The 14,683-nt window shown below is 44.1% G+C and overlaps 1 protein-coding gene across 1 annotated transcript in view; it reads left to right on the forward strand.

Annotated features, from left to right (window-relative positions):
• Positions 1-14,683, forward strand: part of LOC124114162 — a 74,131-nt gene that overhangs the window by 5,689 nt on the left and 53,759 nt on the right. The window contains exons 3-13 of the mRNA XM_046474731.2: positions 994-1,110; positions 1,660-1,835; positions 3,011-3,124; positions 4,494-4,685; positions 5,438-5,537; positions 7,392-7,655; positions 9,947-10,122; positions 10,361-10,474; positions 11,051-11,242; positions 11,871-11,958; positions 14,064-14,261. Of these exons, the coding sequence (XP_046330687.2) occupies positions 994-1,110; positions 1,660-1,835; positions 3,011-3,124; positions 4,494-4,685; positions 5,438-5,537; positions 7,392-7,655; positions 9,947-10,122; positions 10,361-10,474; positions 11,051-11,242; positions 11,871-11,958; positions 14,064-14,261 (1,731 nt within the window). The remainder of the gene's footprint in view (positions 1-993; positions 1,111-1,659; positions 1,836-3,010; positions 3,125-4,493; positions 4,686-5,437; positions 5,538-7,391; positions 7,656-9,946; positions 10,123-10,360; positions 10,475-11,050; positions 11,243-11,870; positions 11,959-14,063; positions 14,262-14,683) is intronic.

Below are 14,683 nucleotides of genomic sequence, written 5' to 3' on the forward strand. Positions count from 1 at the left end.
TGGGGATGTTGATGGTGGGGTAGGGGTGGGGATGTTGATGGTAGGGTAGGGGTGGGGATGTTGATGGTAGGGTAGGGGTGGGGATGATTATGGTGGGGTAGGGTTGGGGATGTTGATGGTGGGGTAGGGGTGGGGATGTTGATGGTGGGGTAGGGGTGGGGATGTTGATGGTAGGGTAGGGTTGGGGATGTTGATGGTAGGGGTGGGGATGTTGTTGGTAGGGTAAGGGTTGGGATGTTGATGGTGAGGGTGGGGATGTTGATGGTGGGGTAGGGGTGAGGATGTTGATGGTGAGGATAGGGATGTTGATGAGGGTGCGGATGTTGATGGTGGGGTAGGGGATGTTGATGGTGGGGTAGGGGTGGGGATGTTGATGTTGGGGTAGGTTTGGGGACATTGATGGTGCAGGTGGGGATATTGATGGTGAGGGAAGTGATGTTGATGGATGGGTAGGGGTGGGGACATTGATGGAGCGGGTGGGGATATTGATTGTGAGGGAAGGGATGTTGATGGATGGGTAGGGATGGGGACATTGATGGAGTGGGTGGGGATATTGATGGTGAGGGAAGTGATGTTGACGGATGGGTAGGGGTGGGGACATTGATGGAGCGGGTGGAGATATTGATGGTGAGGGAAGTGATGTTGATGGATGGGTCGGGGTGGGGACATTGATGGTGGGGATGTTGATGATAGTGGTAGGGACATTGACTTTGAGGGTGGTGATGTTGATGGTGGGGGTGGGGATGTTGATGGATGGGTAGGGGTGGGGACATTGATAGTGGGGGTGGGGATGTTGATGATAGTGGTAGGGACATTGACTTTGAGGGTGGGGATGTTGATGTTTGGGGTAGGGGATATGGATGGTAGGGACAGGGACAATGATGGTGAGGGTAGAGGCATTGATGATGATGTTGATGATAAGGGTGGGGATGATGATAATAGAGCAGGGATGTTGCTGAAACAGAAAGTTTTACAATCTAAATCCTTCTTCAGAGGAGATGACACCCCTGGATGAGAAGCGGTCATCCCCGCTGCCCCCTATTGGTTCGGTCGCGGTGGAGAAAGTGAAAGCAGAGGGCATCCCTGATGTGCCCATTGTTCTTGTCATGGGTAGGTCATCACATGTACTCATATATTATGAGTCATAACTTAGCTGTCAAACAAAATTAAATTTGACTGAACTTGTGCTTGAGACAAGTGGCTTAAGTGTTGTTGACCATCTCCAGTCATCTTGATAGCACATGTAAGATTTTTAACTTTTCAACCTTGATAGTTCACTAACTTATTTCCACCTGTATGTGTTTGTGTTTCTGTCCAGATGAGGTATTTAAACTTCTATTTGCAGGAAAAGTTTGAATTGTTTTGAAAAGTATTGCAGGGCTTATTATTGTGATGTGTACCAATATGTAAAGCCACCATGTTGACTGATTCATTAAGGGTCATTTCTCGTATTCTGCACTCTTCCAGAAACATATTTGATCTTTTAGTTTATGTTAACTGATTTTCTAAGGATACATGGTAAGTGTTGCTATTTTTTGATTATTTGCGAAGTCTTGTTTGTATCATATTCTACGTTTGTAGAACATTATAAGGTGCAAATTTTATCAATTAACTGGTGCATCGATATATCATTGCCTGTCCTTCTACTGCATGGTGTAGGTGGCCCTGGCAGTGGGAGATGCACACAGGTGGACACCTTGCTGACACGGGTGGATGGCTGGGTCCACATTTCCATGGGCGACCTCATCAGACAGGAACTGAGCAACCGCAGTGCTGCTGAGGAGAAGTGGAAGATGGCTGCAGAGCTTGTGTCTGAGGGAGAGTTCATATCAGATGTAGGTCACAGAATATATGTTGCAGAACTTTCCTGGGAAAACTTAGGGAAAAACACATTGGATTACCACTCAGACTATGACATTTTGCATCACTATATTGACCATAGACATTGAATGAATGACCTACTGACCTACATTCTAGGGGCCTACATTGCCACATTGACAGACGTCTTTGCAATATAGTGCATACTTAGGATACATTGACCCTGTGACCTTCATTGAACAAGTGACCTACATTGCCACATTGACTTTGTGACATGCAACATTTACCTACATTGAACAAGTGGCCTACATTGAGCAAGTGACCTACATTGCCATATTGATTTTGGTGCATACATTACAACATTTACCTACATTGACCTTGTGACCTTCACTGAACAAGTGACCTACATTGCCACATTGACTTTGTGACATGCTACATTTACCTACATTGAACAAGTGACCTACATTGAACAAGTGACCTACATTGAGCAAGTGACCTACATTGAACAAGTGACCTACATTGCCACATTGACTTTGTGACATGCAACATTTACCTACATTGAAAGAGTGACCTACATTGAGCAAGTGACCTACATTGCCATAATGATTTTGGTGCATACATCACAACATTTACCTACATTGAACAAGTGGCCTACATTGAGCAAGTGACCTACATTGCCATATTGATTTTGGTGCATACATTACAACATTGACCTACATTGACCTTGTGACCTTCACTGAACAAGTGACCTACATTGCCACATTGACTTTGTGACATGCTACATTTACCTACATTGAACAAGTGACCTACATTGAGCAAGTGACCTGCATTTACCATGTTACCTGTATTGATACATGTATTGACAGTTAACTATATTTATCACGAACACGCTTACAACGAACTGGTGGATAACGAACTGGTTTTTTTTTTGTCCAAGCCATTTGCTGTATATATGGTGTACAGTATATATGTTTGTTACAAACTACGGTTACAATGAACTAAAATTAGTGGTCCCTTTCAGTTTGTTATAACCGTAATTTACTGTACATATATTTCACTCAGAGAACCTTTCTATCAAACTTCCCAACTTTATACTTTTCTTGTGATATAAACACATGAAAGGTTTAAGTTACAGTTCTTTTTCTTGTTTTGTGTTTCAAGTTGTCTCACTGTTGGTATTTTTGTGTTCCAGGATTTGTGTCATGAGCTGTTCCTGCAGTCTCTCCAGAAAAACACAAATGCCAAGGGATTCCTCATCAGTGGCTACCCTCGGAATGAGAAGCAAGTGGATGACTTTGAGAAATCTGTGAGTAGCTTACAGTTCCATATACAGATGCATAGTTGTCCCCCTTGATTGACAGCATCTGCTGGATATCATCATTCATTTAAAGGTTTTAGCAAAGACTTCAACCTGCATCAGTGTGGGCTTTCCTCCCGCATGAGGCTGTCACACTTTGAGAGACTGAAACACAAGCTAGGCAAATTCATTCACTTACTCAATCTTCACATGCACCATAAACAATTATAATACATGTAGTTGTGGTGGAACTATACATAGTCTCATAATATGTTTGCCACAGAGGCTTCTTGTCACTTATTAATTCACAGGGATCCAAAAAGGCAAGGGGCAGGGATTGTGTTTAATTCCCATTTTCAAGCTAATAATATTTCTTGGTTTATAAGCACCATGCTCATGGGGTTTCCAGAAGTGTTATATGTCCAAGACTTGCATCACGTCTGGACTTTATCAAACATGGAACTCTCTCAGCTTGATATATTGTATAACTGAAACACTGTTCAAGGTTGTGTTAAACCCAGCTTACTCACTCACTATAAGCTTTGACACAATAACATGTATACATAAGACTGAATCCTCATTTGTGTAGAGGGTAGCCAGGTGGTTCATCACTCCAAAGGACCCGTGAAGATCAGGGGTAGAATAAGTTTTCAGCAACCCATGCTTGCCGTAAGAGTCGACTGTGCTTGTCATAAGAGGCAACTAATGGGATCGGGTGGTCAGACTCGCTGACTTGGTTTGATGCATGTCATCGTCTCCCAATTGCGTGGATCAATGCTCATGATGTCAATCACTGGAATGTCTGGTCCAGACTCGATTATTTACAGATTGCTGTCATATAACTGGAATATAGCTGAGAGCAGCATTAAACAACAAACATAGAAACAAACATCACTCCAAAGACCCGGGTTAAGTTGCTCACATGGGTACAATGTGTGAAGCCAACGAGATGATAAGCTGATTGTGTTATGAAATTTGAGGTCGTCTAACTGTAGGTTTGATACCTCTTAATTTAATTGTAACTGTGTGCTTTAGTAAGCTGTTGTGACCAAGCGCTTGTGCTGTGTACAACAGTTATGTTCGGTAATTCTTGTTTATATGCATCGATACATAGACCAAAGATAGATTAATGTATTCACACGCAAATTTTTGTGTGAAAAGTGTTGGTACTTTTGAGGTATCGATTGGATTTAGATACCTGATTTTAATGGTAATCAGAATTAAGAATGCTTCAGTGTCATTGTAGAATTGTGTCTCCTGTTCTGATGTTGATGGAATAATGCTTAATGTGGTGTTAAACTCAACTCATTTGCACAAACATAAGCTTCTAACAAGTACAATATGACAAGAATGACTCCTATTCAATGGTTGTATGCAGGTGGGTCGTGTTGACCTAGTGATGCTGATTGACAGTGAGGAGACCTTCCTGTCGAAACGTCTCCTTCAGCATAGTGCCACCAACAACCGCAGCGACACCAACATCCACGCCGTACAGAAGCGGCTCCTGCTCTTCAAGGAACAAACACTGCCGGCCATCAAATACTACGATGACCAGGGGAAAGTCATCATTGTGAGTGGACTGTAAAGTTACAAAATAATAAACAGAGTATGTTTTCTGATGACAAAGCATATATAGAAAACTGATCAAGATAGAGAATTTGTATGTTTCATATGTTTAAAGATAAGATAAGTTAGAAGCACACATGACATATTGACTTAACTTACACACATGCAGCATTAAGAGACCACATAGACTAAGTTTACATACAGGCACTACAGTCTACATCATACAGACACCACTAACTTCATACAGGCACTACAGTTACCATACATACACTACAGTAACATGCATACATTACAGTAAACATGCATAAACTACAGTTAACATCATGCATACGCTACAGTTAACATACATATGCTACAGTAAACCACATGCATACACTACAATTAACATCATGCATACGCTACAGTTAACATCATACATATGCTACAGTGTTCATCATACAGACACTTCATTAAACATAATACAGACTACAGTTAACATACAGACACTACCATTAACATCACACAGACACTAAAATTAACATCACACAGACACTACAGTTAACATCATACAGACACTACAGTTAACATCACACAGACACTACAGTTAACATCATACAGACACTACAGTTAACATCAAACAAAGACTACAGTTTACATCATACAGATGCTTCATTAAACATCACTCAGACACTACAGTTAACATACAGACTACAGTTAACATGTGATGATACTGACATGAATGTGGTAAGTTTTACCTGGTGGTCCTGCCTGTTTCAGTTTGAGGGTGATCAGGAAGCCAGGACACTAGGAGAGCAGATGGTGGTCGTGTTTGACACCAAGATTCTGGGGAAGGAGGAGGTCTCTGGCTACAATACAGGTCGGTAGCACCATACATTCCCAGTTAACTGTCTTGATTGTCCTGGGGTTTTGGGTAGTGCTTCTAGGGCCAGTGGTAGGGGGTGTTAGTTTGGGGATGGGGGGTTGGTGTTGGTGATGGGTGGTGGGGGTGGTTGGTGTAAGTTTGGTGTTGGGGATGGGAGATAGGGGTGGTTGGTGTTGGTTTGGTGATGGGGATGGGTGGTTGTCGTTGGGGATGGGAGATGGGAGTGGTCAGTGTTAGTTTGGTGATGGGGATGGGTGGTTGGTGTTGGCGATAGGTGGTAGGTGTGGTTGGTGTTGGGGATGGGTGGTAGGTGTGGTTGGTGTTGGGGATGGGAGATAGGGGTGGTTGGTGTTGGTTTGGTGATGGGGATGGGTGGTTGTCGTTGGGGATGGGAGATGGGAGTGGTCAGTGTTAGTTTGGTGATGGGGATGGGTGGTTGGTGTTGGCGATAGGTGGTAGGTGTGGTTGGTGTTGGGGATGGGTGGTAGGTGTGGTTGGTGTTGGGGATGGGAGATAGGGGTGGTTGGTGTTGGTTTGGTGATGGGGATGGGTGGTTGTCGTTGGGGATGGGAGATGGGAGTGGTCAGTGTTAGTTTGGTGATGGGGATGGGTGGTTGGTGTTGGCGATAGGTGGTAGGTGTGGTTGGTGTTGGGGATGGGTGGTAGGTGTGGTTGGTGTTGGGGATGGGAGATAGGGGTGGTTGGTGTTGGTTTGGTGATGGGGATGGGTGGTTGTCGTTGGGGATGGGAGATGGGAGTGGTCAGTGTTAGTTTGGTGATGGGGATGGGTGGTTGGTGTTGGCGATAGGTGGTAGGTGTGGTTGGTGTTGGGGATGGGAGATAGGGGTGGTTGGTGTTGGTTTGGTGATGGGGATGGGTGGTTGGTGTTGGGGATGGGTGGTAGGTGTGGTTGGTGTTGGGGATGGGTGGTAGGTGTGGTTGGTGTTGGGGATGGGAGATAGGGGTGGTTGGTGTTGGTTTGGTGATGGGGATGGGTGGTTGGTGTTGGCGATAGGTGGTAGGTGTGGTTGGTGTTGGGGATGGGTGGTAGGTGTGGTTGGTGTTGGGGATGGGAGATAGGGGTGGTTGGTGTTGGTTTGGTGATGGGGATGGGTGGTGGATGATGGTTTGGTCTGGGGAATGGGAGGTAGGGGTGGTGGATGTTAGTTTGTTGTTTGGAATGGGCAGAGGGGGTGGTTGGTGTTAGTTTGGTGTCGGAGTTGGTGGTGTTGGATGTGTGTGTTAGAGAACGTTACATAGGGGTGTTTGGGGTGGGGCAAAGTTGTTTGGAATGAGGATGGTGGGGGTATATAGTTATACCAAGGAATTCTGTCCATCCGTCCATCCTTCAAAGAAATTCCATCTGTCCTTCTGAGGATGTTTTTTTGTGCAACCTATAACTTGAAAACTACTAAATGGATTCTTTTAAGATTTAGGGAATAGTTTCCATACTATTAGAAGAGGTACAGTGCAAGGTTTGATTTTCATATGTGTATTTCCCGAACAAATATGATTTTATTTTCTTGTTTTGAACTTAGAAATATGTTGGAGTGGATCGTGAGGTCGGGGGTATTAGTGAGCCCTGCTCACTTTATGCCTTGTTACTGATAGAATAAGTAACTGTCAAACATAAGGTTTGATTGCTTTTGTGTCTTTTGATATGTTCACTTTCGAATTTGAATGCAAATTAGTATATTAGTCTACATTTGTTTTAACACATCAAATGTTCCCTGAAGTAACATTACACAGCATCCTGTTGACTTGCTCTTCCCTATTGCATTTAATTATATTTTATTTCTTTTATAACAGGAATGGCATATTGTTTAAGACTGCTGTTGTCTGATTCAGTGTCAAAGCCTCAGTCCCGTAAGGCGTCCCGTGAAGGGTCCCGTAAGGCGTCCCGTGAAGGGTCCCGTGCGGCCTCCCGTGAAGGGTCCCGTGTGGCGTCCCGTGAAGGGTCCCGTGTGGCATCCCGTGAAGGGTCTCGTGTGGCGTCCCGTGAGGGGTCCCCACCTGCCAAGGTGATACCATCAGCTCCACCCTCCTCTAGCGGAGCTGTGGAGAAAGTCAAGGTGGCAGGGATCCCTGATGTACCCATTGTCCTTGTGATGGGTAGGTCACTGACTACAGATACTAGCTTCCTTAATACATATCATAATACCTAATGTGCCCATTGTATTTGTGATGGGTAGGTCACAGACTACAGATACTACCTTCCTTACTACATATCATAATACTTAATGTGCCCATTGTCCTTGTAATGGGTAGGTTACAGACTACAGATACTAGCTTCCTTACTACATATCATAATACTTAATGTGCCCATTGTCCTTGTAATGGGTAGGTTACAGACTACAGATACTAGCTTCCTTACTACATATAATAATACCCAATGTGCCCATTGTCCTTGTGATGGGTAGGTCACAGACTACAGATACTACCTTCCTTACTACATATCATAATACTTAATGTGCCAATTGTCCTTGTGATGGGTAGGTCACTGACTACAGATACTAGCTTCCTTAATACATATCATAATACCTAATGTGCCCATTGTATTTGTGATGGGTAGGTCACAGACTACAGATACTACCTTCCTTACTACATATCATAATACTTAATGTGCCCATTGTCCTTGTGATGGGTAGGTCACAGACTACAGATACTATCTTCCTTACTACATATCATAATACCTGATGTACCCATTGTCCTTGTGATGGGTAGGCTGTAAATTACAGGTACTAACAATTTCCTACAACTGAACCAAACAACTTTAATGTTAAGTTTATATGACACTTCTGACAGAACTAATGATACAGACAAAAAAAGTTCAACTGTAATAAAGCTTAAAAGAATGGTTATTCTATATTATGTATTTTCCACTCAATCCAGACCTGACTCTGACCTGATAATCAGATACCGTATTCAATGTAATAAGCGCCCCGCTCTAATAAGCGCCCATGGCGATATTAGCACCCCTTCCGATTGATCAATCTACACAAGACTTATTTATTGGTGTATAATACGCGCTTGTGTCTTATATGCACCCTTAATTATGGGCAATTGAATTCTAGAAAATTATATCTATTGTATGTTAACATTTCAGGCTGTCAGCATAAACCACGAAATTTACGATCTCTCAACTCTGTTTTTTTTTTCATCAAAATAATATTCTAAAAAGAGACCCCTATTTCTAATTTTGAGAGTGCCCTAGGCGCTTATTACGTCGAATACGGTAAGTTAATTTCAAATCCAATATGGACAAGTTTACATATTGCCCAGTAACCTATGCTTGTCGTAAGAGGTGGCCAGTAACAAACCACATCAAATTTTGTAAGGAAGAACTTAGCAGAGCAAAACAAAACAAGAAACCAGGGCAGCATAGTATATAATACTGTCTGTAACCATGGCAACATGGTGTACAATAATAGTTTAATCCATGGAAATATTGTGTATCATAATTATTACTGTTTGAATCCATGGAAATATTGTGTATCATAATTAATACTGTTTGAAACTATGGCAACATGTTGTATAATGTGGCTTGAAACTATGGCAACATGTTTTATAAGGCTGCTTGCAACCATGGCAACATGGTCTACAATGATATTTGTATCCATGGCAACATTGTGTATAATTATACTCGAAACTATGGCAACATGGTGTACAATGTTGGTTGTAACTATGGCAACATGTTTTATAATGCTGCTTGAAACCATGGAAATGTGGTATACAATGATGCTTGAAAGTATGGCAACATGGTGTACAATGATAATTGAATCCATGGCATTAGTGTGTTTCATAATACTGCTTGAAACCATGGCAACATGTTGTATACCATGGTAACAGGGTTTATAATACTCTTGAAGCTATGGAAATAGGGTTTATAATGCTGCTTGAAACTATGGCAATAGGGTTTATAATGTTGTTTGAAACCATTTTAACAAGGTTTATAATACTGCTTGAAACAATGGCAATAGGGTTTATAATACTGCTTGAAACTATGGTAATAAGGTTTATTAAGGTGTTTGAAACCATGTTAACAAGGTTTATAATGCTGCTTGAAACTATGGCAATAGGGTTTTATAATGCTGTTTGAAACTATGGCAATAGGGTTTATAATGCTGCTTGAAACTATGGCAATAGGGTTTATAATGTTGTTTGAAACCATTTTACAAGGTTTATAATGCTGCTTGAAACAATGGCAATAGGGTTTATAATACTGCTTGAAACTATGGCAATAGGGTTTATAAAGCTGTTTGAAACCATGTTAACAAGGTTTATAATGCTGCTTGAAACTATGGCCACATGGTGTAGAAGGCCCCTTGAAACCCTGGCAAAATGGTGTATAATGCTATTTGAGACCATGGTAATTAGGTATACAATGCTGCTTGTTGCTGCAGGCGGTCCTGGGTGTGGCAAACTGACCCAAATTCAGAAGCTGCTTACACACGAGGATGGCTGGGTCCACGTATCCATGGGTGACCTCATCAGAAAGGAAGTGTCTGAAAGAGGCTCTGGGGAGGAGAAGTGGAAGATGGTCGGTGACCTCATGTCTCGGGGCGAGATGGTCTCAGAGGTGACTTCTATATTCATCAAACTATAATAAATCATAAATGATTGAATGTTTATGTGGCTTTTTTATTACTTACTGTTAGTCTGCATCTGCAGCATCAACTGTTTCCATTAGGTCAGGTGTACTCTGGCTTTAGACTTTATGGTTGACAGATTTCTTTTTTTATACCACAGGGAAAGTGGCTGAAATAAAAATTGATGTATTATGTAGTAATATTGCTGCGATAAATCCCTTTTCACAGGAAGATACCTGTGACCTGTTTGTCCAAACCCTGCAGAAGAACACAGCAGCCAAGGGCTACATCATCGAGGGCTATCCCCGGGACATGAAACAGGTTGAAGATTACAGGAACACTGTAAGTTGACCTTGACCCCCATCAGAACACTGTCAGCTGTCCTTGTACCCCTCTGAACACTGTAGATTGACCTTGACCTCCACGGAACACTGTAGGTTGACCTTGACCCCACCAGAAAACAGTAAGTTGACTTTGACCCCACCAGAAAACAGTAAGTTGACCTTGACCACACAGAACACGGCAAGTTGACCTTGTCCTCCACAGAACACTGTAGGTTGACCTCAACCCCACCAGAAAACAGTAAGCTGACCTTGACCACACAGAACATGGTAAGTTGACCTTGTCCTCCACAGAACACTGTAGGTTGACCTCAACCCAACCAGAAAACAGTAAGCTGACCTTGTCCTCAAAGAACACTGTAAGCTGACCTGGTCCACTATAGAAAACTGTAAACTACCCTTAACATTCATCAGAACACTGTAAGTTGACCTTGACATCAACCAGAACATTGACCTTTGATGTTTGTCATGTGTGTATGTATCGTGTTCTATATTTTAATGGCAAGTGGATTACTTTGACCTTTGGATGCTTTGGTGACATGTGGGTTGCATTGACTTTGTGATGTTTTAATGACAGGTTGGTCGTGTTGACCTTGTGATGGTCATTGACTGCCAGGAAACCTTCCTGTCCAAACGCTTGTTGAAGCGTGGCGCCACCAACAATCGCCTCGACGACAACATTCAGGCAGTACAGAAGCGGCTCCTGCACTTCAAGGAAAACACGCTGCCCGCCATCAAACACTTTGATGACCAGGGGAAAGTCAGGATCGTGAGTACACCACATCATCTTACAGGAAGACATATCTTGACCTCTTACATACTGTTACTGTAATAAAGATTGGATATAGTCCTGAACACAGACGTCTAATCAAGTGGCATAGAGTCCAAGTAAATCTATGCTGATGTCAGGATTGTGAAGTGGGAGATGTGTCACCACGGGCTGAATATTTCTCAAGACAGTAACCAAGTACCGTATTCGACGTAATAAGCGCCCAGGGCGCTCTCAAAATTAGAATTAGGGGGCTTTTATCAGAATATTATTTAGGTGAAAAAAACAGAGTTAAAAGATAAATTTGGTGGTTTATGCTGACAGCCTGAAATGTTTATATACGACAGATATATTTTTCCAGAATTTATTTGCCCATAATTAAGGGTGCATATGACACACGAGTGCGTATTATACGCGAATAAATAAATCTTGTGTACACTGATCAATCGGAAGGGGTGCTAATTGGGTTTGGTCACTAGCCAATATATTAGCAAATATCTCCGTGGGCGCTTATTAGAGCGGGGCGCTTATTACGTCGAATACGGTATTGCTAACTTGAAGTAGAGTTTGATCATTTTTGGATTTTGTAAATGTGTCTTGTATTTACACTGACCTTTGCATGTTTCAGTTTGAAGGAGATCAGGATGCTGAATCTCTAGGGCAGGAGATGGGGGCAGTGTTTAACAGCATCATCCTGGGGAAGGAGGGTATCCGAGGTAGGTGATCCTGGTTCTCTCAGTTGGGCAGGAGATGGGGGCAGTGTTTAACAGCATCATCCTGGGGAAGGAGGGTATCCGAGGTAGGTGATCCTGGTTCTCTCAGTTGGGCAGGAGATGGGGGCAGTGTTTAACAGCATCATCCTGGGGAAGGAGGGTATCCGAGGTAGGTGATCCTGGTTCTCTCAGTTGGGCAGGAGATGGGGGCAGAGTTTGCAGGCATCATCCAGGGGAAGTAGGGTATCCGAGGTAGGTGATCCTGGTTCTCTCAGTTGGGCAGGAGATGGGGGCAGAGTTTGCAGGCATCATCCAGGGGAAGTAGGGTATCCGAGGTAGGTGATCCTGGTTCTCTCAGTTGTGCAGGAGATGGGGGCAGTGTTTAACAGCATCGTCCTGGGGAAGGAGGGTATCCGAGGGAGGTGATCCTGGTTCTCTCAGTTGGGCAGGAGATGGGGGCAGAGTTTGCAGGCATCATCCAGGGGAAGTAGGGTATCCGAGGGAGGTGATCCTGGTTTTCTCAGTTGGGCAGGAGATGGGGGCAGAGTTTGCAGGCATCATCCACAAAAAGAAGGTTCACCCCGTGTTACCCAAGTGTAAGCCCAGTTGGGCAGGAGATGGGGGCAATGTTTAACAGCATCATCCTGGGGAAGGAGGGTATCCAAGGTAGGTGATCCTGGTTCTCTCAGTTGGGCAGGAGATGAGGGCAGAGTTTGCAGGCATCATCCAGGGGAAGTAGGGTATCCGAGGTAGGTGATCCTGGTTCTCTCAGTTGTGCAGGAGATGGGGGCAGAGTTTGCAGGCATCATCCAGGGGAAGTAGGGTATCCGAGGTAGGTGATCCTGGTTCTCTCAGTTGGGCAGGAGATGGGGGCAGAGTTTGCAGGCATCATCCAGGGGAAGTAGGGTATCCGAGGGAGGTGATCCTGGTTTTCTCAGTTGGGCAGGAGATGGGGGCAGAGTTTGCAGGCATCATCCACAAAAAGAAGGTTCACCCCGTGTTACCCAAGTGTAAGCCCAGTTGGGCAGGAGATGGGGGCAATGTTTAACAGCATCATCCTGGGGAAGGAGGGTATCCAAGGTAGGTGATCCTGGTTCTCTCAGTTGGGCAGGAGATGAGGGCAGAGTTTGCAGGCATCATCCAGGGGAAGTAGGGTATCCGAGGTAGGTGATCCTGGTTCTCTCAGTTGTGCAGGAGATGGGGGCAGAGTTTGCAGGCATCATCCAGGGGAAGTAGGGTATCCGAGGTAGGTGATCCTGGTTCTCTCAGTTGGGCAGGAGATGGGGCAGTGTGTGACAGCATCATCCTAGGGAAGGAGGGTATCCGAGGGAGGTGATCCTGGTTCTCTCAGTTGGGCAGGAGATTGGGGCAGTGTCTGCAGGCATCATCCTGGGGAAGGAGGGTATCCGAGGTAGGTGATCCTGGTTCTCTCAGTTGGGCAGGAGATGGGGGCAGTGTTTGACAGCATCATCCTGGGGAAGGAGGGTATCCGAGGTAGGTGATCCTGGTTCTCTCAGTTGGGCAGGAGATGGGGGCAGAGTTTGCAGGCATCATCCTGGGGAAGGAGGGTATCCGAGGTAGGTGATCCTGGTTCTCTCAGTTGGGCAGGAGATGGGGGCAGTGTTTGCAGGCATCATCCACAAAAAGAAGGTTCACCCCGTGTTCCCCAAGTGTAAGCCCTGTGGTTACCCAGTGTTTAGTGGGGTACAGGTGATCCAGTCGTATCAGGCAATACGTTTTGTAGTTTTGCATCCCTTTCGTACATTAGAAACCTGTTATTTTAGATTCAAATCCCAATTTGCCCTGATCATGTTTCTAGGTTGTTAGCATCATACCCATGCTTATGGGTTTCACCAAAGTGGTAAATGTTGGAGACTTGCATCAATTTGGGCTTTCCTCTCAATTTTATAAGCTGACACACCGTGATATAGCTGGAATAGTGTTAGAAGCAGTGTTAAACCCAACTCACTCACGCCACTGCTTGCACTGTGTTCCCAGTGTTCTACTTGTCTTCCCCCTGTGTACCCCTTGTTTTCCCCCAGTGTTCCCCTGTCTCTCCAGTGTTCCCCCAGTGTTCTACAATCTCCTCCCTCCCTCTCTGTCCACAGTGCCAACCCCTCCCTCTCAACCTAAACCAGATCGTAAGAGAAGTGCGAAGGTACGAACACCTAACACTGAGGCATCAGCCACCAATGATGTCCCTGACTTCCCTGCAATCCCGGTCAACTTGCCGCCCGCAGAGATCAAGGTCCCAGATGAAGGTCGCAAGTCAGGATTTCCTGAGTGCCCAATCATATTTGTAACAGGTAGGCCTTGTGTGTTGATAATCGAGTCAGAAAAATGTAAAAAATAGATTCCTTTACCAACGCTCTCAAATATTCTTCCATCAAGCATCGTAACTAATTAACTGCACTTTAACTTGGGTCATCATGACCTTTCACAGCATGCTACAGTTACAGCTGACATGAGCATCTTGAAAAGATGAGGTTATTTCAGAATGTGTGTTGTAACAGGCATTGTGTTTCATCATCATTCAATACACAGCTGTTTACCATGTGCTTTCTCTATTGTTTTATAACTTGTGTTGGTGTTTAGTGAACACATTCGGTTTGTGGATGCCCCCATCATCTAGGGGTCTCCCTGTGCAGAGTTATGTCCCTGTGGCATGCCAGGATCTGATGAAAGTGTGTTTGAATCCCAATGTTGCTCTGATTATGACTCGAGTTTC

The sequence above is a fragment of the Haliotis rufescens genome, unplaced genomic scaffold (assembly GCF_023055435.1).
Source record: "Haliotis rufescens isolate VD_foot unplaced genomic scaffold, xgHalRufe1.0.p SCAF_8, whole genome shotgun sequence".
NCBI classification, from domain to species: Eukaryota; Metazoa; Mollusca; class Gastropoda; order Lepetellida; family Haliotidae; genus Haliotis; species Haliotis rufescens.